Genomic DNA, 25,711 nt, shown 5'->3' with positions numbered 1-25,711 from the left:
AACGACACAATTTCTCTTACCAACATCAAGGAATAATGAAGAAAACAGCAATACTTACACATACATAAACATACTTGAACAAAAATAGAATAATGAATTATATAATTTCTCTTAACATGAAACATAAAGATCACATCAGTACTTACATGCATACACAAATACACTGTACTTTAACCACTGCATAACTACATAATTTATCTTATCAACATCAAACACAAATAAAGAAAACAACAATACTTATACATTCATAGACATACTTAAACAACAATTGCGTTATAACTACACAATTTATCTTAAAACGAAACACAAAGAACACATCAGTACTTAAATACATACATTAATATACTGTACCTGAACAACACTTGCATAACTACACACATTTTTTCTTGTTTTATTTATTTCCTGCTTTTTCTCTCCATACTGAGACTCAAAGTGGCTCACAACTAAAAGCATTTCAATACAAACATTAAAGCAGTATTAAACAACATTAATATTAAAACAATCCAGGTTAAAACCATAAAAACATACAAAATCACATCACAATATCAAACACAAATAGAGAAAACAGAAATACTTACACATACATAAACATCCTAGAACAAAAAATGCAGAACTAACTACACAATTGCTCTTAACATGAAACACAAAGAACACAGCAGTACTTACATACAAACACAAATATATTGTACATGAACAGCAATTGCATAACTACACAATTTCTCTTACCAACATTAAGCACAAATAAAGAAAACAACAGTACTTACACATACATAAGTAGTATTCTATTATAATTTAACTACACAATTTCTCTTACCAACATACATGTCTAATTACATGTAACTAAAATATAAACATATTTTATATAATATAATAATATAATATAATAAAATATAAACATAGGAGCCCCCGGTGGCGCAGTGGGTTAAAGCACTGAGCTGCTGAGCTTGTTGATCGAAAGGTCGCAGGTTCGATTCCGGGGAGCGGCGTGAGCTTCCGCTATCAGCCCTAGCTTCTGCCAACCTAGCAGTTCGAAAACATGCAAATGTGAGTAGATCAATAGGTACTGCTCCGGCGGGAAGGTAATGGCGCTCCATGCAGTCATGCCGGCCACATGACCTTGGAGGTGTCTACGGACAACGCTGGCTCTTCGACTGGACTGGACTTAATGTCAGGGGACTACCCTTACCTTTACCTAAAATATAGACATATATACATACATTAGCTTTAAAGCCAGATTTCCTGCTTCTCTATAGTTTAATATTTTTTCTTCCACCTTATACCCAGCAAGTTATTTGCTTCTGCGTACTTTTACATTGACAAATGAATATCCGAACAGTTTGCATCTCCAAGGCTGTACATAAAGTATTTCCCTTCCCTCAGATATATATTGATAAAAAAGTTTTTATTCTTCTCAGAATGTGTTTGGTGATTTATTCTTCAATAAAATTGTTAATGTGTCCATTTCTATTAGTTCCCACATCTTCACTGTCCAATCTTTAATAGTTGGTGTTTCTGTCATTTTCCATAATTGAGCATCTTGCAGCTGTTAACATGTACTACAGTATTATCATGTTATTATTCATATTATTTATTCACCAAGAGACCTAGTAATATGAGTTCTGGCTTGAAGCTAATTCTTATTCTAAGAATTTTTTGGATTACCCTGTCACTAGTGGCAGCTATTTTGAGGAAAGGCTCTTGAAAAGGGGGAAAATTCTGCTTTCTTTTTAGGGCTCAGTAAGCTTAATAGAGATGTACAATTCCTGCCTCACTGGAGTGATATTGCAAGATAAATAACTCCAAATTAATTTTGTTCACGTTAAAGTTTATATAGCTGTATTTTAACTCTGATGCTGGGAATTTCAGAGGAAGTGAGGACACTTCCAAGAATCTGGAAGTAATGTTAGCTGTTTAGTTAGCTTTCCAGCTAAACAGGTGTTTGCATCTAACATCAAGTAGGCCACAATAACAGCATGCTCACAGTGTGTGTGTGTTGGGTATATCAAGGAGACAGGAAGGGATGGGTATGATCAGGGAGAGAAAAGTCCAGTGAATGTTAAAAAAATGTAGGTTGGCTAATGGTGGGTCATAATTTGAAAAGATTGCTAAAAAATGCTTGAGGGAGGAACAATTGATTGTAAAACTAAGATTTTCAAGGCATGGTTATTTTCTGTTTTCTTGATGTTATTTATGGTTTGGGTTAAGAACCACCCATGTATTCCAAAATCTGTGGGTGCTCATGTCCCCTTTATACAATAGCATTGTAAAATAGTATCTGTTATATAAAATGTCAAAAATAGAGGTTTGCTTTTTGGCATTTTTAAAAACTATTTTCAAGCCATGGATGGTTGAATTTTGGGTACAAAGTCTGTGGGTACAGAGAACCAGTTGTATTTAAATTCTGCCCCAGTGAAGATGATCAGAGAACTGGGAAAGCCTTTGACATTCTGAGGTTGCTGGCACACCAGTTTCTCTGAAATAAATGTTAATCAAACTTTGAATTTACTATAAATTCTTAATGGGTTTTGAGTCAATACACTAATTAACCAATCTCTAACAAAGAAACTTATTTTTACAAAGTCTTTTTATACCTGATAAGTTGCCGATAAGTTTCCTGTCCCAATTCAAAATGCAGGTCATCACCTACAAAGCTCCAAACCAGTGGTTCTCAACCTAATACAGTTCCTCAGGTTGTTGCGACCCCCAACCATAAAAGTAGTTTCTTTGTTACTTCATAACTGTAATGTTGCTATTATGCATCGTAAATATCTGGACCAAATTTGGGACAAATACCCAATGCGCCCAAATTTGAATACTAGTGGAGTGGGGGGGGGGTGTGTGTGTGTGCTTTTGACATTTGGGACTTGTAGTTGCTAGAATTTATAGTTCACCTACAATTAAAGAGCATTCTGAACCCCACCAATGATAGAATTGGGCCAAAATTCTCACACAGAACCCCTGTGCCTTGAAGGGACTCTGTGTGAGCCTCTCTCTCATGCTCTCCCACACATATGGATCACGCTGCCATGCGCTGAGCACACCTGGTCTCCCCTCCCCGCTTGGAGTCTCAGAAACAGCCCTCCCCTTGGCTGAGAGACCTGCTGAGAGGCCGGCCAATCATAGTGGAGGAGGGCTTTTGGTGGGAGTATTCACCATCTGTTTCCAAAAAGGAAGAGGACAGGCGAAAAGCTCTTCAGACTTCTCTTCCAAAGAGATTCCTAAGCCCATCAGAAATACATATTTTCTTATGGTCTTTGGCAACCCCTCTGAAACCCTCCTCTTGACCCCCCCAGGGGTCCCAACCCCCAGGTTGAGAAACACTGCCCTAAATGGTTTGGGTCCTGCCTATCTTCATGACTGCACCCTCCATGCTCTTGTGCAAGTGTTATGGTCTGACAGAGGCCCTCCTCGCCATGCCGTCACCATCACAAGCGCGGTTGGTGGGGATGAGTGAGAGGGCCTTCTCGGTGGTGGCCCCTCGGCTTTGGAACGTCTTCCGTAGGGAGGTTAGGCAGGTCTTCCAGAAGGAATTAAAGACTTGGATGTTTGGACAAGCCTTTGAGAATGTCTAGCTCCAATGGTCCGCAATTAATGACAGAGTACTGCACTTTCGCCCCATGCCCTTGTTCCTGTATACAGTTGGCCATGTTTTACGACAGTTCTCACCATAGGTTATTGGGGGCTGTTTTGAGCTTTAATTATTGTTCTATATGCTGTTGGTTTTATCTTTTATTGAATTTTGTGTTTATTTTATGCGTTGCTTTGGGCACATTGTGCTTACATTGTGCCATATGTAAGCCGGGGAGTTGGAGCTGCAGTACAAAAATAAAGTTATTGTTATTATCCCCTTAGTCCCACTCATCCTCCGACTAGCTGGTTATTTAAACAGCATCAGCATGGGGAGGATGTGGAGAAAAGGAGAATTTTTGTGTTGATCTGCAGCATCATGCATGCAGTAAACAGCCATAAAGCCTAGGCTGATAAAAAATATGATTTGGTACTGTTCCATTTTCTGGGAGGAGGCCAAAAGGGGGCGCTAGACAGAGAAGGATCATCCATTTTACAGAAAAGGGGGGGGGGTTTAAAGGTGTAAGACCTGTTCTAAGGAATTTGAAGGAGAATAACCCCCTGCTTTTCTGTTACTTCCCCCACCCATGTCGCAGTTGTTTATGAAATGGGAAGTTGGAAGGGGGAATAACTAGCAAAAAACGGGCCGTAGACATGTGTGCCTGCCTATAAACAAGTTAAATAGGAAAATCTATTATTGCATGAAGAGCAACAGTGAAAAAAAGGAAAATGTAGATAAAAATGCTTTACCAATTACCCCATGCGTCTTAAAAAATAACTCTAGGTTTGGCCACCAAAATAAAAATCAGGAGGAAGGAAAAACATGGCTGGATGTCTTTTGGAAGAAGCTTCTAAGTATTATCCAGAGAATTTGCAGTTATGCAAGAATTACCAAACCTGGCTTATTCATTTCACATGTAGATATTATTCATTATGGATAAAAAGTTTGCTGGAACATATTGAACTATTCTTCTTTTTTGTGATATAGGAATCTGTCCCTATCCTTTCTGTGTCATTTCTATCTCTGGTCCCCAATTTCTGTTAAAGAGGTAATGCCTGGAGACACATCTATTTAAGTAACTGAAGTATACCTGTATTCACTTTGAAGTTCTAATCGTTTTGGTAAGTAGTGGCTAATTTGCAGGGGTTTTTTACAAGTTTAAAAGCATGTAGTTTGCATATTATAGTAATGTAGTAGCTAGTAATATCATTGCAAACTTTACAGCAGTATAATGTTGTAAAAGTCTTCAATAGGCATGTTGACAGCTTCAAAAGTACTCAGGCTTTAAGTATTTGCAGTAACATATTTTTTGTTCTAAGTGGCCAAGATAATGATTTCGGAAAAGGAAGGTGGTTTTAATGGCCAGCAGAAAATATTTAAATATTCAAGAAGAAAATGTTAAACATTATAAACAGTTAACAGCTTATGTTGAAAGCAGTGTCCAAATTAGATATACTGTTAGAGCATCCCCTTATCAAGACATCTGATATTCAAAATATTTACTCCAAAATAGTGCACATAGGTGGCTGAGATTGTGACATCTTTGCTTTCTGGTATTTCAGTGTACACAGACTTTTTCATGCGCAACTAAAAATATTACATACAAGATTACCTTCAAACTATGTATATGAGGTATATATTAAACATAAACAATTTTTGTATTTAGACTTTGGTCCCATTTCCAAGATAATTAAGTAATATATATACAAATATTCCAAAATCCTTCCCAGAAAACACGCAAACATTTCTAGTTCCAAATATTAAGAACAAGGCACACTCAATTTATTTCTCCACTTATGTGCAAATACAAATATTCCAAAACACTTCTGGCCCAAAGCATTTTGAATAAGGGATACTCAATCTTTTAGTTTGGGTTTGATACATTTCACAATAGATGCAGTCTTAGGGAGTCAAGTGACTATCTCAAGCTATGATACAGATCTGTTCCTTTTTGTCAGTATGTGCATGAACAAGCACCTTGAAATTGGACTGATGGGTAATTGAACTCCCTCCGTGTTCATTACTGACAGAATAGTCTCTGGACAGATGTTAAAAAACTCTACACAGGCCTCTTTTTTCTGTACTGGCCCTACATGTGTTTTACATGCACAGTAGGGAAGAAGGATTCTTATATGTTGGAAGAGCCCCTGTGCACATTAGCACTTACCTGTGGTTTGCTACTTTCAGTATTGTTTCTTATCTCCTGTGAATACTTGTTCACATGTCCATTTTCATATCTTTAGGCAATATTCATTTTCCATTAAAAGTCACATCCATGTTTACACTGGACATGTGCCTAATTATTCTTACTCTAAAGTATGGACACTTAAATGAAGATATTCCAAACTGACCAGAATTGAAACAAGCATGAATCTTCCAAATCAGAAATCTTCCATAGAAAATAAACTGTATTTTGGAACTAGATAATCAAGCAAAGTTCAATTGTTTTCATCTTGCATTTTCATGTGGACAATATGTTGAAAGGGGACACCTTTTTCAAAACTGACACCATTTTTTATTCCCCTTCCCTCTGTATGCTCAGATACCAACTCTATCTTGAGTAGGACTGGATGTTTATTTTATTTTATCCTACCACTTGGAATTAACAGCAGAAGCAGCTGGAGACCTGCACCCACCTGAGTGTAATAATAATAATAATAATAATAATAACAATAATAATAATAATAATAATAATAATAATAATAATAATAATATATTTGTATTATACCCTGTCTCCCTGAGGGGACTCAGGGTGGATTCCAGCATATATAGACACAAAGGCAAGCATTCAGTTCCTAGAAACAACAAAACACAGATAAAGGTAAAGGCTTCCCCTTCCATCTTTGAATGGTGGTGTTCATCTCTGGCTCTGGAGGTGGTGCTCATCTCCATTTCTAAGCAGAAGAGCCTGCATTGTCTGTAGACACTTTCTAGCTCATGTGGCCAGCATGACTGCAGGGAGCACGGTTTACCTTCCCGCCAAGACAGTGCCTGTTGATCTAGTCACATTTGCATGTTTTTGAACTCCTCGGTTGGCAGCGCAAGTTCACCCTATCCTGTAGATTCAAATTGCCAACCTTCCGGTCAGCAGGTTCGATAGCTCACTGGTTTCACCCGTTGCTCCACTGTGGCCCCATGGTTTAAGTTTGCTGTCCTGAGATGGGATGACAGAAGCTAAATTGGGACTATCACTGTCAATTTGGGATAGTTGAAGGGTATGCAAGTTCATTGATTGGGCTGTATATTTCAGTGGGCTGTAGAACCTGGGCTGGCATAACCCTGCACTCCAGCCATTACACCATTCTGTCTCTTGTCAGAGCCAGCTTTAACTGAGGACCAAGTAGTTTCGTCCATCAAAATGTTAAGGAGACTTTTTTTTACTGTCCTCCTGCACAAGCTAAGTCATTAACTCCCCCTTAGGTAAGAATGCATTCTCATTACATTTTATCCTCCTCTCAAGATGGAGTTACAGCAGAAGGATTGGGAGACCTGCGCCACTTGAGCAGTGGTGTCTCGTATCTTCAGAAGAAATTATATGAGTGGCCTGTGGCCTAGTAGGATCCCCCCCCCCCCCAAGAAGGTCTCCTTTCCAGACAGGCATCTATACTCTTTTTGCATGCATGTATGCTCATTTTCATCTTGCCGGCTTGTCCAGTAAGCAAGCAAGTGATGCCACTCACAAGAAAGCTGTGATAACACAATATTTCTTCACCATCCAGGGAAGGGGAGTACAGCTGAGAAATTGAAACAAAAGCAGAGAGGCCTGGGAGCAAAACAGGTTGCGACAACATGAATGTTGTGACAAGATGGGAAAGGGAAGCATAGGCTGGGAAAGGAGTTGAAGAGAAGGGCTATGAAAATAATGACACTGCAAGATTTTTTTTTTCAGCAGTGTTTCTAGGTGGTGGCTAATTGAGTGCTTTCTGGATTGCATTGATGTGTTATAGTGTTAGGGGATTGGAGTGTAGGTCTGAATGGATGAAACAAATCATTTACGTTTAGAACATGAAACTGTCATTTAACTGGTCTGTATTTTGTTTGTGTTTGAGTAGTGGAAAGATTCCCAAACCGGTCCTTGCATCAGTAGCCTGACAGATGTACAAGCCAGACTGAATAGAGTTTGGATGAATTGTATACTCCAGTACTCCGTGTTAGACAGATTATTTTATGCGCTTAACACCATTTTCTTAAATTGGGTATGGGGTATAGTATTTGCATGATATTTAATGTCATTTAAAGTAGCTAAAAATGTAAGAAGTTGGAGTCTACTTAAATGCACACCAATAGGATAAAATGTAGCCCCTTTATATTTCCTTTTTTCCTATATATCTGCTATTATGAGCAAAATCACCTGTTATAGTCTACTTAGTATAAACTAGATGCTGGTAATTGAGATGTTTATTACTTAAGATCTTAGAAATTGCTACCTTAATGGCTAGGTGATCTATTTCAGAGTTTTGAGATGAATTTGTAGACACATTGGACAACTCTGTACCTAATTACCTGATATAGTCAGCCAAATATGCAGTGATATCTCTTGTTCACTTGTGAATTATCTGCCCTTAGTTCTAAAACTTAAATCATGAACCATATTTATCCCAACATTTACTTGTACTCCCAAGGTTAATTGTGCTTAAGAAATACTTAAACTTTGGCATTGCTCTTTATGCAAGCTGCCCTGGCTGTCTTGGTGAAAATGTGATACTTCAGAGTGAGCCCTGATGTTGCCTGTGTGTTTTGCTGCTTGATGCCAGCTCTGACAAAGAGGAAAGCTGTTCTAGAATCTTAAAGGACTCTTGAATATCACTGCAGATTCTGTTCTAATGCTTGGTGGAGAATATAAGAATTCCAATGCCATATTGCATGCTGTATGCTTTATTGTACATAGATACATGGAATGTATGAGATAATCTCTTGGAGTCTTTAAAACACTACAGGCCTCCTGTTCTTACTGATATTTTCAGTTCAAAATTGCTTATTTATGGTACTATCCTTGGCTATCTCTGACTTTTATTCTGTTTTATTCCCATGGTGTGGCAGGTAGCTATTACACAGGCAAGCTAGGATGTAGACAGCTGTGTACTATGCATAGTCACCTGTGTCAGTCCTTCTTAAGCTAGCTGCAGTTAGGGGATCAGACTTATTTCCCCCCCCCCTCCAGTATTCTAGGGACTGGTATCATATTTTTGCCTCTTAGCTACAGTTGTTTTTTCATACAAACTTCGTGGACTGTCAGGTGATGTGACATGGAAGGGCTCTGGTCCATGGACAATCATTTTAAGTACCACTGTAGTACATAACCTTAGGCCCCTTCCACACAGCTGAATAAAATCCCATGTTTTCTGCTTTGAACTTGAATATATGGCAGCGTGGACTCGGGTAACCCAGTTCAAAGCAGGTAACCCAGTTCAAAGCAGGGATTTTCTGCCCTGGATATTCTGGGTTATGTGGCTGTTTGGAAGGGCCTGCAGACAGTGGAATATAGTGTCAAATGTGTTTGCATATAAAATAGAATGATAGTTATAGGAGAGAACCTGTGGCACATATGCAGGGCAATATTATTATGTTTATTTATACCTACTTTTTTCCCTCCACAAAGAGAAATAATAATACTCATCAATATTAATCTAGAGGTTTCTGTTCCTGATGAAATTTGAACCTATGAAATTATTTTGGTACAGGCTTCCTTAATACCACAGTCGCTAACATTTATGGCTGCTCGGCATATTTGGAATTTTGTTACGTATTATGAATGCTCTTTCGTACTATACGGCTGCTGTGGTTTTGGTGGGATTTGCCGTGATGGATATGTTGCTAGTCTAGTTCTTGAGGCTACGAATAAATTTTTTCAAGAATGTACAAGGTAAAACTCTGGAATCTATTATGGCTGGAGTGTTTTCTGGTCCATTATACATTTTACATAGATTCAGAGCTCACTAACAAATACAGAAATGGAATTTAGGCTTCAAATACCAAATTACACTTTTGCTTCCAAGAAAAGAAAAAAAACAAAAACAAAAAAAACCCCAAAAAAACTCAAACCAACTTCATAGAAGCTACACTAGTGATTCTGAGATAAACTTAAGTGAGACAGTCACACCATATCTTTCTCTCAGGAAAACACACCCATTGTTTAGGCACATATACAATCCTTTCAAATGCAGATAAACAACAGTCATCAACTATCATACTATGTTAAAAAAGAAGCATAGGTCTATGAGTATGGCCACTAAAATGGCAGTCATAAGGAGAGTGAAGGCTGAAGAAAGAAAGAAAGAAAGAAAGAAAGAAAGAAAGAAAGAAAGACATTCCTGGATGTATTTTGCAAGAAGATGTCAGGTGGTGTCTAACTTGATGGTTTGATTTCATCAGCATTTTATTGTTTTTTAATAAAAAGGATACTGAAACAAGTATAGACTACATCAGTAGGAATATTGTGTCTAGACCAGGCATGGGCAAACGACCTTAGGAATTGTGGCAGTTGAAGTCCAAAACATCTGAAAGGACAAAGTTTGCCCATACCTGGTCTAGATTCTAGATAAACTAAAGCAATAGTAGACTCTATTCCACCAGAAATTTATCATAATGTCACACTGGAAGATCTAGGGATTCCTAGAGAGATGTTATCTCAGATAAAAAGATAGTGTTTTTTTTTTTATAGTTTTATTATTTTTGTGAGAATTTTGCATCCCTAACCTCAGCAATTGTGGAGGGCAGGCTGTAGTACAGATCAACTGCAGTATATTTTTATTAATCACTAGTTCAACTCATGTGAGCAGCAGAGCAAATTTTGAAAACAGTAATTTATTTGAAAGATGAAATAATGTGAACAAATTTTTCTGCTTTGTAATATTAGGATCACTTTCTTTGAGCTGATGTAGCCAAAGGCCTGTTCAAAAACATACCTTTAAAATAGGCTTAAATGAAGACTATCGGTTGTCCAAGGATACAGTATTCAGTGAAATAAAGCTTAGTATTTAAAAGTACTTTTTGTGGTTCTGAAGTTTCTGGATTGAGATTGTGAATGGTGATAGGAGAAACTGCAGTATCAAGCAATAGTCAGACTCTTCCTTTTAAAATTATTTATGTGGACATTGTGGTTTGGTCCATTAGAACAGCAAATAAATTCATTCTTGTTTTGCTGGAACTTCAGAATTCAAGGTAGCGAATCTTAGGCATTATTCTGAAGCAATAAAGAGGGTTATACACATTATTCGACAAGAACACATAAACCTGAGCTTTAGTTTACATTCTAAGAAGGCACAGAAATTTGACATTTCTTGGGAAAGTGGAGGCTTCCTAGATCTGATGAACATTCAGAATATTGCTCAATATACATCAAGCAGCTCTGCTTCCTGCTTATTGATATTGGCTTTGGCTGTTATGGTCCTTTCAAGGTTCTCATCAAACTAAAAGAATATGTAGTGCAATCTAGTGAAAATCAGCACCCTCTGTGATGATCAGTACTTTTCAGGGGGAAATGTAGTTTCAGTTATGATATATTAAGTATTATGTCTACACAGTGAATTTGATGTAATAAGGTAAGAATATTTTGGACGTGATAAGAGAATGGAGGGAATGATTTGTGGTTGGTGAAATGTTTGAAGCTTTTTGAAAAGGCTTGGTCCTCAAAAAATTGTGTAGTCTCTCAGAATTGGGGGTGGGCTGAAGTTGTATTGTCGAAGGCTTTCATGGCCAGAATCACTGGGTTGTTGTAGGTTTTCTGGGCTGTGTGGATATGTTCAAGAAGCATTATCTCCTGACATTTCGCCTGTATCTATGGCAAGCATCCTCAGAGGTTCTGAGAAAATTAGTCTATGGTATCTGGGTGAACACAGATACCATAGGAAGATTATCACATTTGGTGGCAATAGATATAGGCTTAGAGGAAACTCTCACATTTGGTGGCAGTGGTTGGGATAAGTGGAAGTCCATATAATTGGTAGCCACAAGGGATTAAGCAAAACTCAACATCTCCATTAGTGAGTTTTTTCTTCAAGTACGGCTCATGCCTCTTTTACTGTCAAAGGTTCAGATACAACAAATGCTTGTAACATCAGAGTCACCTGTATAATGTGTCACTGTTGTTTGGAGACCACATAGTGCTGGAATTATTATGCCAGAGGGTTGGACTATTTGTCATGGGTATTCAAACTGGAGGACAGCTTGCTTTGTCCCAAATAACATGATAAAGACATAGAATTATTCAAAATGTGTGTTGTTTGAAGTGAAAATTCTTCAACTCAGAGAATAATAAATGTCTCTGTGTTCACCCAGATACTATAGACTAATGTTAGTGTATCAGTAGTGTGTATTCGGTTTCTACAATATATCCCTTGAAATATCAGACAACAGGGTTTCGGGCATATCTGTATCCTATTTGTCATAGTTTTTTTAAGCAGCATCACACATAGTGTTTATAACAAATGGGGCTGTACATACAGTTTGAAAGCTGCTGCAGTAGCAGAAGCTTTCAAACTTGAAAACTTACAAAAAAGTGCAGTCTTGGTTCAAGCATAATTCATTACTTAACAGTAAAATAATTATTTCCTTTCTCTTCCAGAGACTTTCTGAGGTCTGGAAAAATGGCCGACATTGACAAGTAAGCATGGTCTTTAACTTTGACTTGAGTTACCATTATATATTTTAAAGGGGCTGTGATCAGCAGTTTTAATAAGATATCTGTGGTGTCATGCTGGTGCCAGATGCAGGGTACAGAAAATTTTGGCATGCATTTTTAAACGCAGACTTTCCTAACTTATGGTTGTGAAGAGCTACTTGGGATTGTAAGCAATACATGTTAAATCATTGATCGCGTTCATTTGCGTTGAATATTGCTTTGCATATATTGTGAAGGAATAGATATATACATGTTAAGACATAACTATAGAACTTACTTGAAGTAGTAAAGCAAACAAAATCTTTCTGTATGCTTTTAATAAATCTAATTCTCAAGACATACTTCAGATTGTTGAGTTTAAATATATATTATTTACAGTAGGAAAGATAGCTCCATGTTTCCATACCAGTAATTGATTTTAGAGGACCGTTCTTAAGCTTAAAGAACCAAACATTTCAATATTGATACATTGATCCTCCTCCTCAGTTATTGGGTACTATAGCACATAAATAAACATTTAAACGTGTTGATGTGTATATGTATATTAACATTGTTCAATTTCTCCTGTCTACCCTGAGAATCCAGGATGGTTAAAAACAATTTAATTTTATATATGGGGTCCCTGACTCTTGCAGATGCGATAGCCAAATGTAGTTCTCCACATTCTTTTGGATAACAACTTCTCTAATTCCTTGCCATTAGCTGACTGCTTATTTAGGGCTGATGGGAATTGTTAGCTTAAATCTGGATGCTCAAGGCTTTAACACCCATTGCACGGTTGTGAGATCTATCATCATTTATGTTGTGATTAAAATGCAAAGGTTTTGAGTGTAGTGTTCATACCCGAACATGTGACAATGTAGGTGAAATGTGTAGCACAAATAGAATGAATGAAAGGGATGAAGACATGCAGACAGATGGACATTGAGCTAACAAATGAGGTTTTGTTTTGCTGGCAATAGACATTATTTGTACAAAATTTAATTACAGTCTCTCAAATCATTCAAAAGTCATGAAAATAACTGTTTAATTTGAGATCCATTTTCCGTTAATACCAATGAAGTAAAGGGTTCACAATAACAGAAGAAGGCAAGTTCATAGAAATATCCTGAAACTGCAGTTCAAGTAACAGTCCCTTAAATTTCTGGACACACTTACAAGTAGATTTACCAGAACAATCAAAGGGGTCTATGAAAATATTTATGCCTTTCATAAAGACATACTTGTGAAAAATAATTTTCTGCTCTCCTTTATCATAAAAAGTGTAGAAAATGTTTGAAAAATTATAGTGAGAACTGAGAATACAAGTTTCAAACATTCAGACTGATATAACAAGTCTTGTAAGAAAAATGCAGCACCAACCTTCTTATTACATCATTGAAATTAACAAGTAATATTACTTGCTAATTTCAGCAGGTGAAATGATGATGGTGATGATGATTAATAATAATATGTATGGAATCCTTTTAATAAAATACTATATAATCTTTTGTGTCCTGAGTTAAGTCTTAATAGAACCCAGCAACCAAAGATATTTAAAGGGGGTTCATGGTAAATTAAAGGCTAAGAACTACTGCCATACACAGTACAGAATGGAAGATGTTACATGCCTCAAGTCGTGTCACAGTGAGAATAGGATGTCAGTCAGTTCCCAAGTCCAATGTACATTTTGGAGGTGTTATATGTCTGAAGTCAGTAGTGTCGTATTTGAACCTGTCTCTTCTCTTTTGAATTTGGTCAAGAAAGCTAAATCAAAAGGACAGTGTTGTCTTACCTGTACTAAATAAGCCAAATTCATGCTAAAGGCAAGGTAGTACGCATTGAAGGGGAAATAGAAAAGGGAAAATATTTAAAGACACACATACATGTATCCATTCTCAGGGCAATTATCAAGTAGAATTTGAATTCTGAGCTGGGTGAATAAGGTGGTATATATAGTTTTATTTCTTGAAAAGAAATCAAAATGTAGCTATCAACTTGCAGAATTCTGATTGCAGTAACATTTATTGTCTGGAGTGCAAGAACAAAAGTATCCTTAGTACTCTTATATTGCACTCTTGCCAGCCAGTTCAGGAATGTAATAATAAAAAAAATGTATGATACAATTTTTACAGAGAGCAGAATTGTCATGTTATCTGATACCAATGTATGAAAAAAATTTCCTCGTGATTTTGATAATGCCTGTTTTCCAGTATAATTCGTTACCTTAAAAATCTCTTAACTAGAGGGATTTTTTTAATTGCAAAAGGCTTAACCCAAGTACACGCTGATGTGTGCTTTGTATCTCAATATCTTCAGTTATAATTCCAGACTTTTCCTAAAATTCTGGCATAACAGTGGAATTCTGGCATTTAAATGTGAAAGGAAAGAGTTTACAGGCCCTATGTTGGCTGATATGCATCACAAATCTGTACTATAAATGAGCTCCAATATGAAAGTATTTGGTTATATTAGCTTTTTAAAGATAAAAAAAAACAAATGTCAATAATGAGAAAACTTATGGGTTTACCTTAGAGAAACGATTTGAAAGGTTTTTAGCTTTATATTATAAGCTGAAATAGGATATTTCTAGATTCTGTCTGATTTAACTGTTTAGAAAAACTTGCATATAAATTTAGAATCTGGTTTGATTTTTTTTTTTTAGCAAAGAACAAGCAGAACTTGATCAGCAAGATATGGAAGATGTTGAAGAAGTAGAAGAAGAAGAATCTGGAGAAGATGCTAATAGCAAAGGTAAGGATGCAATAAGCTGAGGTGAGATTTGTTCTGTTCAAGTTTTGTTCTGAACATAAATACAAAATACGCTTTCAGCATTTTATACAGAAACCTTCTGGTAATGCAGTGTTTTTCTTAACTTCTTGGACAAAAGTGTCTGCTAGTTAAATACTAGTGCGATCTTGCCTCCAGTGCAATCTTAGTATAGTTAGTCCTGTTGTGTTTGGTACGTCTCACTTGAAGGAAATGTGTCAGTTTAGAAATCTTAGTTAAAAAATTAACCAAAACGCCTTAGGTTGCCTTATTCATGTCAGTCTTATCCACAAGTTGAGGGCACGGTTTGGGGCCATTTTTAGATTTTGATATGGCCTGTAGAAAACCTGAGGGTAATTTCACCGAGGGAAGAACTTGCGAGCATTGCCAAAGGGGCGGCAACCATCCCTGTCCCCTGACCATATTCTCGGGCGTTCAAAAAAGTATTTTTTTATTGGAGGGGGTGATTTTTTTTTTTTTGCAGAATATGTAGATACAGATATCAAAATGTATGTCTGGGTTGAGTTTACAGCAATTACAGCAATTTCTTAACAAGTTTGTGCATTTTTTTTAAAGTCTCATCTTTTGTTTTTGTTAAGCACGTCAGCTGACTGTACAAATGATGCAGAATCCTCAAATTCTTGCAGCCCTTCAAGAAAGACTTGATGGTTTGGTTGGAACACCAACAGGATATATTGAAAGGTACGGTGTCTTATTTCACTAACTATATAATGAAATCCAAAATTGCATCCAAAATCATGGGAACAATACCTTGATTATAGTGTTTTTGTTGTCTTATACCACTTGATACTTGAAATTGTTTAAGTAAAGGTTAAGGTTTTCCCTTAAGTCCACTCGTATTCAACTCTGGGGGTTGGTATTCATCTCGATTTCTAAGCCAAAGAGCTGGCGTAGTCCATGGACACCTCCAAGGTCATGTGGCCAACATGATCGAAGCAGTACCTATTGATCTACTCACATTTGCTTGTTTTCGAACTGCTAGGTTGACAGAAGCTGGTGCTAACAGCAGGAGCTTATCTCCCTGGATTCAAACTGGTGACCTTTCGGTCCGCAAGTTCAACAGCTCAGTGGTTTAACCTACTTCGCCACCGATTGTTTAAATTATGTCAAATAATGATCATTTTGCAAAATATTAGTGAGTGATGACCTTTTGAAAAAAAATGTAATATTATCATTAAAGCCAAAATGAGGGAAGAAGCAATCCTCTCCAGATTTTTATTCCTCCAAAAAAGTTTTTGAAAATACATTAAATTTGTTTGCCATCTTCTCTTAATAATAGCACAACCCCATTTTCAATTTTAAAAATCTTGAGTAGGGGAGAAAGGAGGAAAGAAGTGCTCACTGTAGCATCTGTTCTGGCCTGCTACCTGTAGTTTTTATTTCTTCCAGGTAACCAGTGAGATCTTGAAAGAGCTAATTTAATAGAAGTCAGAAAAAAATATTTCTCTCTCTCTAATTTGACTTGCTAAGGATGAATGAACATATTTTGTTGACTAGGAAAGACTGTGTTTAACAGCAATTACACAAATATAATGACATGACAAAATTATAAACAAAATATTTAACCAGACTCAGTCCATCTTACATGTCAATAAAAGGAAACCAGACCAAAACTTGCTGACTCCATCAATTTTTCTTAATTTTCGCTGTTCAGAATCATATCGGCAATGTATTGTAGAGTTCAGCCCACTCCTTTTTAATTGACTGAACAATCATTAGAATACTGTTCGAATCATATAATTTGAATTTCTAAAAGCAGTATTGAGTGAAAGCCAAAGAACTAATTAGCCACATTGCTGGAAATGCACAAACCATTTGGCTTTTTATCGTCTTGGTGTATATGCATTGGTAACATGCTGCACACAAGCTGTATGCAATCTCTCAAAGGTTTCTGCTGCCAGTACTAAATTTACCATAATGGCAAAATAATAGTGATTTATCTGCATTGTATGATATCCGTTGCATCCTTTAAATAATCACTTTGCCACTTGATAAGCACCGTATTAAAAACCCACATTTGATCCCTGAAATGTTTCTCATGTTTAAAGTTTTTGTCTGCTGCTTCTGCAACATTTTCAATATCACAGGGATGTGTGATCCACCCAGTAAGTAAAAGCAGAGAGCAATGTGGTACCTAAGCACTATTGTATTGCACATTACTGGTGTATTCATGCCTAGGCCCAGGCCCAGGTAATATTCTAGCCAATGCAGAGCAATAGATTGAGCCAAGATACTGCATCAAAGAGATACAATGTAATGTTATGTTTGCAGGACTATATATTAATTGTGCTATACCATTTTGTGATAGAATTGCTCAATCAAATGCATTGCACACTGGTGTATAATGCGCAAAGCACAACCTTCAGTGGGGAGCAATGAACAATGACACTACATGCATAATTATGTTTTTGTAACCTTTAGCTGAATACAGATTTTAACCATTGGTCAAAAAAGTGCTACTACATATGTAAGGGAACCTACACTTGCATAACACACGAAGAAAAGGACAATCTTTGTTTCCTTGGGCAAACATTAAAAGGTACATGTTTTCCCATTAAAAGGTACATGTTTCTCTTTGGATAAAATGCAGTAGGGACACATGCCGGTATGTCCACAGCTTTTTCTACCTTTCTCTCCTTGCCAGAATTTTAAAAGTGAGTGGAGTTGTCATGGTCATAACTGATGATCATGACATCCCAAATTCCCTTTCTGTATATCTTTCAGACCATATCACCTACCTCTCTTTCTATGGAGTAATAGTAACACTGATTCTTTTCTCTTGTAGTATCTAAGTAGCCTCTCCTATTATCCAAGGTCCTTGATCCAAGCTTAGTAAGTTGTAAATGATGCTACTTTTACTGTTGTTTAGAGAGTTTTTAAAAGCAAGCTTTCGTTTACTTCAAGTGCAGTATCTCACCTCTAAAATGTACATAGCATGTCAACTGAAGCAACTGAAGTTAAATTAACAAAAATAATATTTTGAATTGGAGTTGATTCTTGCATGCTTGCTTGATTTTACAACATTTTGCAAGTGTCCTTTTCCTTTCTTAATTGATTTCACCAATGGACCTGAATAAGAAGTACAAGGACAAATTTAATCCAAAACTGTTTATGCATTTACTGTGCAAAATACTCACTAGCTACAGTACTTAAAAAGACTTATTTTTCTGATGAGTGCTTTTTTATGCTAATAGAGCAATTTCATGTTCAGAATGTTTAAATTCAAAATTATAGTGAATCTATCTGCAGTAATTTAAGTCCCAAACAATGCTCACCAAGAAGTAAATTCCTCAACCAATGTTTCTTTTCAGTATACTTTGCCATAATTCTTAATATTTCTTAATGAATAACTTTTTCTGTTTGTAAAAGAAAAGTACACTGCTATTGTCCAGTTAGTAGCAGTCAAGGAATAAATCCCTTCTCATTAGTATTCACATTTTCTCATTAGTATTCACATTTCTATTTCCCCGTAGCAGCTAAGATAAGAGGAATTGTCCCAGTGGGACTAAAAGAGACTGCATACAGAGCATGTGTACCTCTCCTTGGTTCTTGGTTCCAGAAAGTTGGGATATTAGGCTATCCGTCTGCCCAGTTGATGAGACCACCTGCACACTTGCTGATTAGGAAGCAGGCTTTTTTCACAAAACATTAGCATCTTCAACTTGTATCAGAAACCTTTACAGTTTTCAAAGTTTGCTGATGATTCCAATATGAAAATATGAATTACATCATAAAAGATCTCTAAAAACCGATCATCTTTTTTCAGTAATTGTGTGTGTGTATGTGCACGCACACACACAGACATTTTCTCCCAGTTCTAAAAAAAATAATGTTAATCTCTGCTCTAAATAGTCTTCAGAACAAAACACTGTAATCTATTTGGCCTTTTTGTTGTGAAGTTAGCTCATTGAGTTTGTATCAGAAGCTACCTGCTTGTCATCCTGATTGCTAGGTAATGAAACAGCTTTCACACAGTATAATTGATGTTCTCAAATGCAATGTGCAACAAACTTTGAATTTTACATGTATTCATGTAGTAACCTCCAACACCTTTCCCTTGAAACATATACTCTTCGCTTTTTCATCTAATGCAAACATAGTTTGCATGCTAGCGTGACGTTTCCTGAATTTGGTGATGACTGATCTAAATCTGGCTATTATAAACTTTGTCTACAGATACACTTCAGATAAACCTATAAAGACGATCTCCCATTGCAACTCCCACAATCTTCAAAATAATAGTAATGATAAGAAGCAGCTATTTATACCGTGTGGATTTATACAATGGGAATATTTTAAGTTTAAAAAGTGTATTTGAGTGAAATTTCTGTGGGTATGTGTATGATGCATGTGTTTCAGGCATGCATTTGAAGTATTCTTTCTAACTCTGCACCCCAAGAACTACACAGTATTTTTTTTTTTTTTTTGGTATTGTCGAAGGCTTTCATGGCCAGAATCACTGGGTTGTTTTTAGGTTTTTCGGGCTATATGTCCATGTTCTAGAGGCATTCTCTCCTGATGTTTTGCCTGCGTCTATGGCAAGCATCCTCAGAGGTGGTGAGGTCACAACCTCTGACCTCCCAGACCTCACCACCTCTGAGGATGCTTGCCATAGATGCAGGCGAAACGTCAGGAGAGAATGCCTCTAGAACATGGCCATATAGCCCCCAAAAACCTACAACAACCCATTTTTTTATTTTGAGAAATAGAAAATCTTATCCTATACGTAAGTTAAACAGGTTAAGCTATGCAGATGGCTCTTGGGGAACTCTACCTTGATAACAGGTGGCATGAAAGGAGGACCACATGTATAGGTACTTACTTACTTCAAGATTAGACTTTATAGTAAGAGAGGAAAGGGAGGGACAGATTGGGCACTGTTTGAGAAGCTTCAATAACTAGTATTAAGCCTCACAAGCTCAGAATACAGTAATTGAACTTTACATCTGGATAATATCGTAGCCAGAATATTCTCTCATTTTGACATCTGTTGAGTAGACTCTTTACAAGTCAAATTATGAGCTGTCAATAGTTCAGTCACTAAGTGAACCATATACCCAGAAGTCTTTCGTAACCTAGATGGACACAATAATGTTGCCAACTCTCCTTTTCAGTTAAACCAGTAAACATGGTATTACAATTTTAAACGGTGTGCATCTTGCACACAAGCAAGATTATAAACTGCTGTTTAATCTTGCTTTTTAAGGTGAGCAGTAAGAGTGTTGTCTTATAAAAATTACCTTAAAATTTAGAAATGTCAGCTAAGAGCTGGCTTTCTATGCTGCTATTATGTAGATAGCCCAGTATATTATAAGCTAGCTCTTTTGTTAACCTTGGATATAAGTGGCCTGGTCCCACTAACATATTTTAAGAAAGTTTTCTTTTTATATCCTAACATGGTGGTCATGGTTTAACACTGAAATATAATTTCTCCCTCAGCTTACCTAAAGTAGTTAAGAGACGTGTAAATGCACTCAAGAATCTTCAAGTTAAATGTGCACAGATAGAGGCAAAATTCTATGAAGAAGTTCATGAACTGGAAAGAAAATATGCTGCTCTTTATCAGCCCTTATTCGACAAGGTAATCTATATGTTTTCACTGCTTTGTATTTTAAAATGTAAAATGGAACAGTATTCTGCTTGGATCAGCAATCCTCCTCTTTTTATTTGTCAAAAATATTTGTGCTTCATTGTTTTGTGATAAGCATCAAGTCAAAGTAACAAGATAACCTTAAAGAAAAAATGGTTTGATCTTTCAGAGGAGTGAAATCATCAATGCAGTATATGAACCCACTGATGAAGAATGTGAATGGAAAACAGATGCTGATGAAGAAATTTCAGTGAGTATCTCAACATACTTTTAAAAGAAAATACTTTTGTCAATTAGAAATAAATTTATTCTAGCAATAAATAGAGTGTCAGGAACTACAACATAGAGTTTATAATTCAGAGCATGTACATGACTGGCTGTTTCAGAGCCAGTAACCGTATTAATAAGGTTATATAATATTCTAATGCCGCATCTGAGCTTTTTAAAATATTGTTTAGTGAAAGAATGCATACTTCAGAATAAAGTATAGAGATGCAGGGATTCTGAATATAACTGACTCTTTTCTTATTCATTGTAGTTACTAGTGTAACATTGAATCGCTTGATTAGTGTGCAATACTCCACTATTAGAAAGAGTAACTTCTTAATTTTAACAAGGAGGAAATGAAAGAGAAGGCCAAGCTTGAAGAGGAGAAAAAAGATCAAGAAAAAGACGATCCTAAAGGAATTCCTGAATTTTGGCTGACTGTATTCAAGAATGTTGACTTACTCAGTGATCTGGTTCAGGTAAAAAATAAATCCGCTTATAATGATTTGAAACACTACTGACAAAATTTCCATAACCACAGGGAACTTAGTTGTTATTAAGATATTGTTGCTAGAATTCATGTTAATTTTTCAAAATGTTCCAAAAATCCACTTTGAGGATGTATTTAATTGCGTTCTCAGCTTGCTTGTTTATCAACTGGATGAATCAGCAGTAGACTTGACCACTTAGGCCTAAATCATTCTCAGCTTACATTTTAAACATTTTTATAAATTTCCAAGTTTCCTCTATAAACCATGATGACATCTAAAGTTAATGTGTCATAATTAAGAATTGTAATTCTTTTTTTAAAAAAAGAAAACGTAATATAGGTATCACTAAATGCAACCTTTCTTTTTACATTGAATTGTGAAACATTTTTTGCTAGAAAATATTATTTCTGTATATGACTGTTCATGCTTTTCTATGCACTACACAGTAAGTACATAGTAGTAATAACATAATAATAAAAACTTTATTTTTATCCTGCCCCTCTCCCTGGGGGGGCTTAGGGTGGCTCACAACACATCAGTAAAATCTGAGGATAGTGGATTGAGTGTCGAATATTCAAGAGTAAAGTAGACTTTTACATAATGAAGAGGGCTCTGTGTTTGACTTACAGAGGTCTTGTGAACAGTGTTTGGCCAAATACAATTCCAAAACTCTTCAGATAATTGTGTTTGATTTCAGTTGTATGGTACATGGTGGTAGGACTGAGGTATACACTCGCATACCTGTCTCCAGTTTTAGCTTCATGAGTGTCCTGCTTCAGGGGACTGATTGAAATAGAAAATGTTGATTTTACATTTACATCCTGGATTATTGTTGGGGAGATACACACACCTGCATTAAATACTCAAAGTATAGAAACCACTTCTTGATATTAACTTCTATTATATTTCACAGGAACATGATGAGCCAATTCTGAAACACTTGAAAGATATTAAAGTGAAGTTTTCAGAAGCTGGGAACCCTATGGTAAGCTTTTGAAGTTTGGTGAGAATAATAAAATTGAAGCAACTGAAAAATGCTTTCTGTATACAGTGGACCCTTAGTATTCATCGGAGTTTGGCTCCAGGATTCCCTGTAGATACCAAAATCCATGGTATCAAGTCCATTTTTATTTACAGTGGTCTAGTAAAACAACGTCCTTTACAAAAATGGCAAAATTAAGGCTTTCTTTTGGGATTTTTAAAGCCTTGAATGTAGAACCCATGGATATGGAGGACTAACTGGGTCATTATGAATTCATAATTCGTATGTAGTCAGACGTGTGTGTGGACATGCATGTGCTTCTTTGTATACAGTACATACACATATAAGGGAGAGTTGTAGAAAAATAGTAATATTGTTTGCTGTTCTTCCTCATATAAAGCAATATGAGGAGTAGCAAATCAGCCACAACCACTACATTCACAGAAGATCCGTTCTACTGCAGATAGTGAGAAGTTTTCTGGAATGCTGATGCATCTTATGTGTAATAGACTTGCAAGTCACAAATAATGTCAGTTTGCTCTTATTGTTTAAAAGAGAGTAAGTGAATCCTTGTTATTCCCATTAAGAGAACAAAGGACAGCCAGTAGTACTAGATCTAAGGTGTCTAGATCTAAGGAAGTAATGCTACCCCTCTATTCTGCTTTGGTTAGACCACATCTGGAATATTGTGTCCAATTCTGGGCACCACAATTCAAGAGAGATATTGACAAGCTGGAATGTGTCCAGAGGAGGGCGACTAAAATGATCAAGGGTCTGGAGAACAAGCCCTATGAGGAGCGGCTTAGGGAACTGGGCATGTTTAGCCTGAAGAAGAGAAGGCTGAGAGGAGATATGATAGCCATGTATAAATATGTGAGAGGAAGCCACAGGGAGGAGGGAGCAAGCTTGTTTTCTGCTTCCTTAGAGACTAGGACGCGGAACAACGGCTTCAAACTACAAGAGAGGAGATTCCATCTGAACATTAGGAAGAACTTCCTGACTGTGAGAGCCGTTCAGCAGTGGAACTCTCTGCCCCGGAGTGTGGTGGAGGCTCCTTCTTTGGAAGCTTTTAAACAGAGGCTGGATGGCCATCTGTCAGGGGTGATTTGAATGCAGTATTCCTGCTTCTTGGCAGGGGGTTGGACTGGATGGCCCATGAGGTCTCTTCCAACTCTTTGATTCTATGATTCTACTAAAGAGCTCCACTTCCAAGACTAGATGGCAGTCTCTCAAAGCAGCTTCGTCAAGAAGGAGCAAGGAATGCCCCAACTGCTAGTTCACATCTTGATAGAGAAGGCAACTCCTTGATTTTCTACCAGACAAAATTATATTGTTGCAAATATTGTCCACTCATATATATATATATAAAATCTGGGATATAGGGCTGTGTGGAAGGGCCCTTCGTATCTTCAGAATGTAGCTGTGACCTTCTTATTCAATAATGTACCCACTTTTAGCCAATACTGTACCCTCCTTTGACCAGTTTTTTTATCAAACTGTTATTTTGCCTGATGGGCTGGATGGTGGATAATATGTACACGGAATTGGCATATAACAATATTTGAGCTTTCTGTTTCCAGCTAAATTGAAGAAGCAGTCCATAGATGTTCAGTCAGAGATTAAATTATTCATATAAAAGATGGGGCAGGTCAGGAAGCAGTACTGTTTAATATTTCCTCCTTTGTTAACTGCTAAAACAATTGTGTCAAATTAGATTTCACTCTTAGGTCACTTTTGAGCACTCATAGATCAGCTTTAATTAATAAACATTCATGGGTTGAAATTTCCCAAGAATTTCTTTATAAAGTGTTTACTTTCCAGTTGTGCATTGCTGCGTGGTTTGTTTGGGTGAGACTAGAACTTTCTCCTACCATGTAAATCCTCAAAAATAAAGCAATTGATGCCATGCAGAAAATGACCTGCCCTGTTTTTTCTGTATACAGAACTGAAATGTTTCAGGTTTATAACAAAGCATTGGCTGGGGCTGATGAGAATGACATCTGAAACATTATGGATCTGCCATTAGTCTAGGCCAGGATAGGACACTGATGGGTTTTTTTGGTCACCCTCAGTCTTTTTTCTGGGCTCTCAGTTGAACTTCCTGTGTTGGAGAGATGAAATACATATATTTCTATCTGCTAGAAGTCTCCAACAAAAGAGGTTCTGTTTTTAAAACAAGGCATACGTAACCCTTCTTTTAAAAAAACCAACACATCCCTATAATATGATTCTATAAAATGGTCTTTGGTTCAGTTGGGAAGAGGTAGTTTGGTCAAAAAGTGTGCAGCCTTGATCTAGACAAAGAATAATTAAATGTTATCTATTTGAGTAACAAATAAAATGCTAATATCAACTCCCAGTTATGAGTCTTGTGCTTCCTGGAGATGAAATGGGTTGTATTCTGATCACAATATCTGAAGGACTAGAGTTGGGAATCACTGGAAGGATCATAGGAAAATTGCGCAATAGGATGTGTTTCTTTAGTATGGTTGGGGTTTATGATAAAGATAATAATACATTTTTCAGTTGTTCTTAATGTTGCTTTCTTTTCTTTTAAAGACCTTTACATTAGAATTCCACTTTGAACCTAATGAATTTTTCGCAAACGAAGTTTTGACAAAAACATACAAAATGAGGTCAGAACCTGATGATTCTGATCCTTTCTCCTTCGATGGACCAGAAATTATGGGTTGTTCAGGGTAAGTGTATTCCCCTCTGAAAAGAATTGATAACCTTCCTCAGTGCAATGTTGTGTTAGACTCTTTTGGTTACCTCTATCAACAATTGCAAAAAAAAAAAAAAAAAGACTCAAGGTTAACAACCAGAACATAACTATAAATACAGCTACAATACAGTACATGTTCCCCATTTAAAAATACATTTTGTACAGCTAAGTTAATTGCAACATGCCTGCTTAAATAAAATGGTTTTAATTGCTGACAGAATAGCAGAGAGGGTTCTCCAGCTGAATCTCTCCGAAAGGAAATCCACAGCCTGGAAACAGCTACTGAGATAGGCACTGAGTTGCTTTTGTCATTTACATGTTTAGAAAGTGTTCTGTGGTCGTTTGAAATTTTAGAACCTAGAACTATGCAACTTTTCTTTGAAAATTTGTTGTCTTGAGCCAGGTGGAGTCGTAGGAGACATAAAATTCTAAGTGGTAGGTGAATGGCAATTCTTCTGCCTTCTTTTGCTATTGCTTCAGTTAAAAGTATCTACATTCTAACTCTTTCAAATGTCTTAATAGTCTCCAAACAAATTTAACTCATGTATTATTCTGTTTTTCTGTATGTCTGAAGAACTGTACTTGAGGACAGAAGTCTTTATGCACAGGGACTCTGAGCAGTGTTTTGAGGTTTAAGACAGAATGGTTGCTATAGTGCCACCTGTAAATATAACTAGGGTTATCAGAGTGCTGGATGCC

The 25,711-nt window shown here is 36.6% G+C and overlaps 1 protein-coding gene across 3 annotated transcripts in view; it reads left to right on the top strand.

Annotated features, from left to right (window-relative positions):
• Positions 1-25,711, top strand: part of NAP1L1 (nucleosome assembly protein 1 like 1) — a 33,792-nt gene that overhangs the window by 3,220 nt on the left and 4,861 nt on the right. For 2 of the 3 annotated variants that reach the window (XM_060777433.2, XM_060777431.2), the window contains exons 2-9: positions 12,132-12,170; positions 14,833-14,921; positions 15,536-15,638; positions 20,397-20,538; positions 20,717-20,797; positions 21,165-21,293; positions 22,219-22,290; positions 24,847-24,986. In XM_060777433.2, coding sequence (XP_060633416.1) covers positions 12,154-12,170; positions 14,833-14,921; positions 15,536-15,638; positions 20,397-20,538; positions 20,717-20,797; positions 21,165-21,293; positions 22,219-22,290; positions 24,847-24,986 — 773 coding nt within the window. In that variant the 5' untranslated portion in view covers positions 12,132-12,153. The remainder of the gene's footprint in view (positions 1-12,131; positions 12,171-14,832; positions 14,922-15,535; positions 15,639-20,396; positions 20,539-20,716; positions 20,798-21,164; positions 21,294-22,218; positions 22,291-24,846; positions 24,987-25,711) is intronic. The other variant, XM_060777434.2, reaches the window with a different exon arrangement.

This window comes from Anolis sagrei, chromosome 5 (genome assembly GCF_037176765.1).
Source record: "Anolis sagrei isolate rAnoSag1 chromosome 5, rAnoSag1.mat, whole genome shotgun sequence".
NCBI classification, from domain to species: domain Eukaryota; kingdom Metazoa; phylum Chordata; class Lepidosauria; order Squamata; family Dactyloidae; genus Anolis; species Anolis sagrei.
Note: the sequence above shows the minus strand (reverse complement) of the source record. Positions and strands in the feature narration are given on the sequence as shown.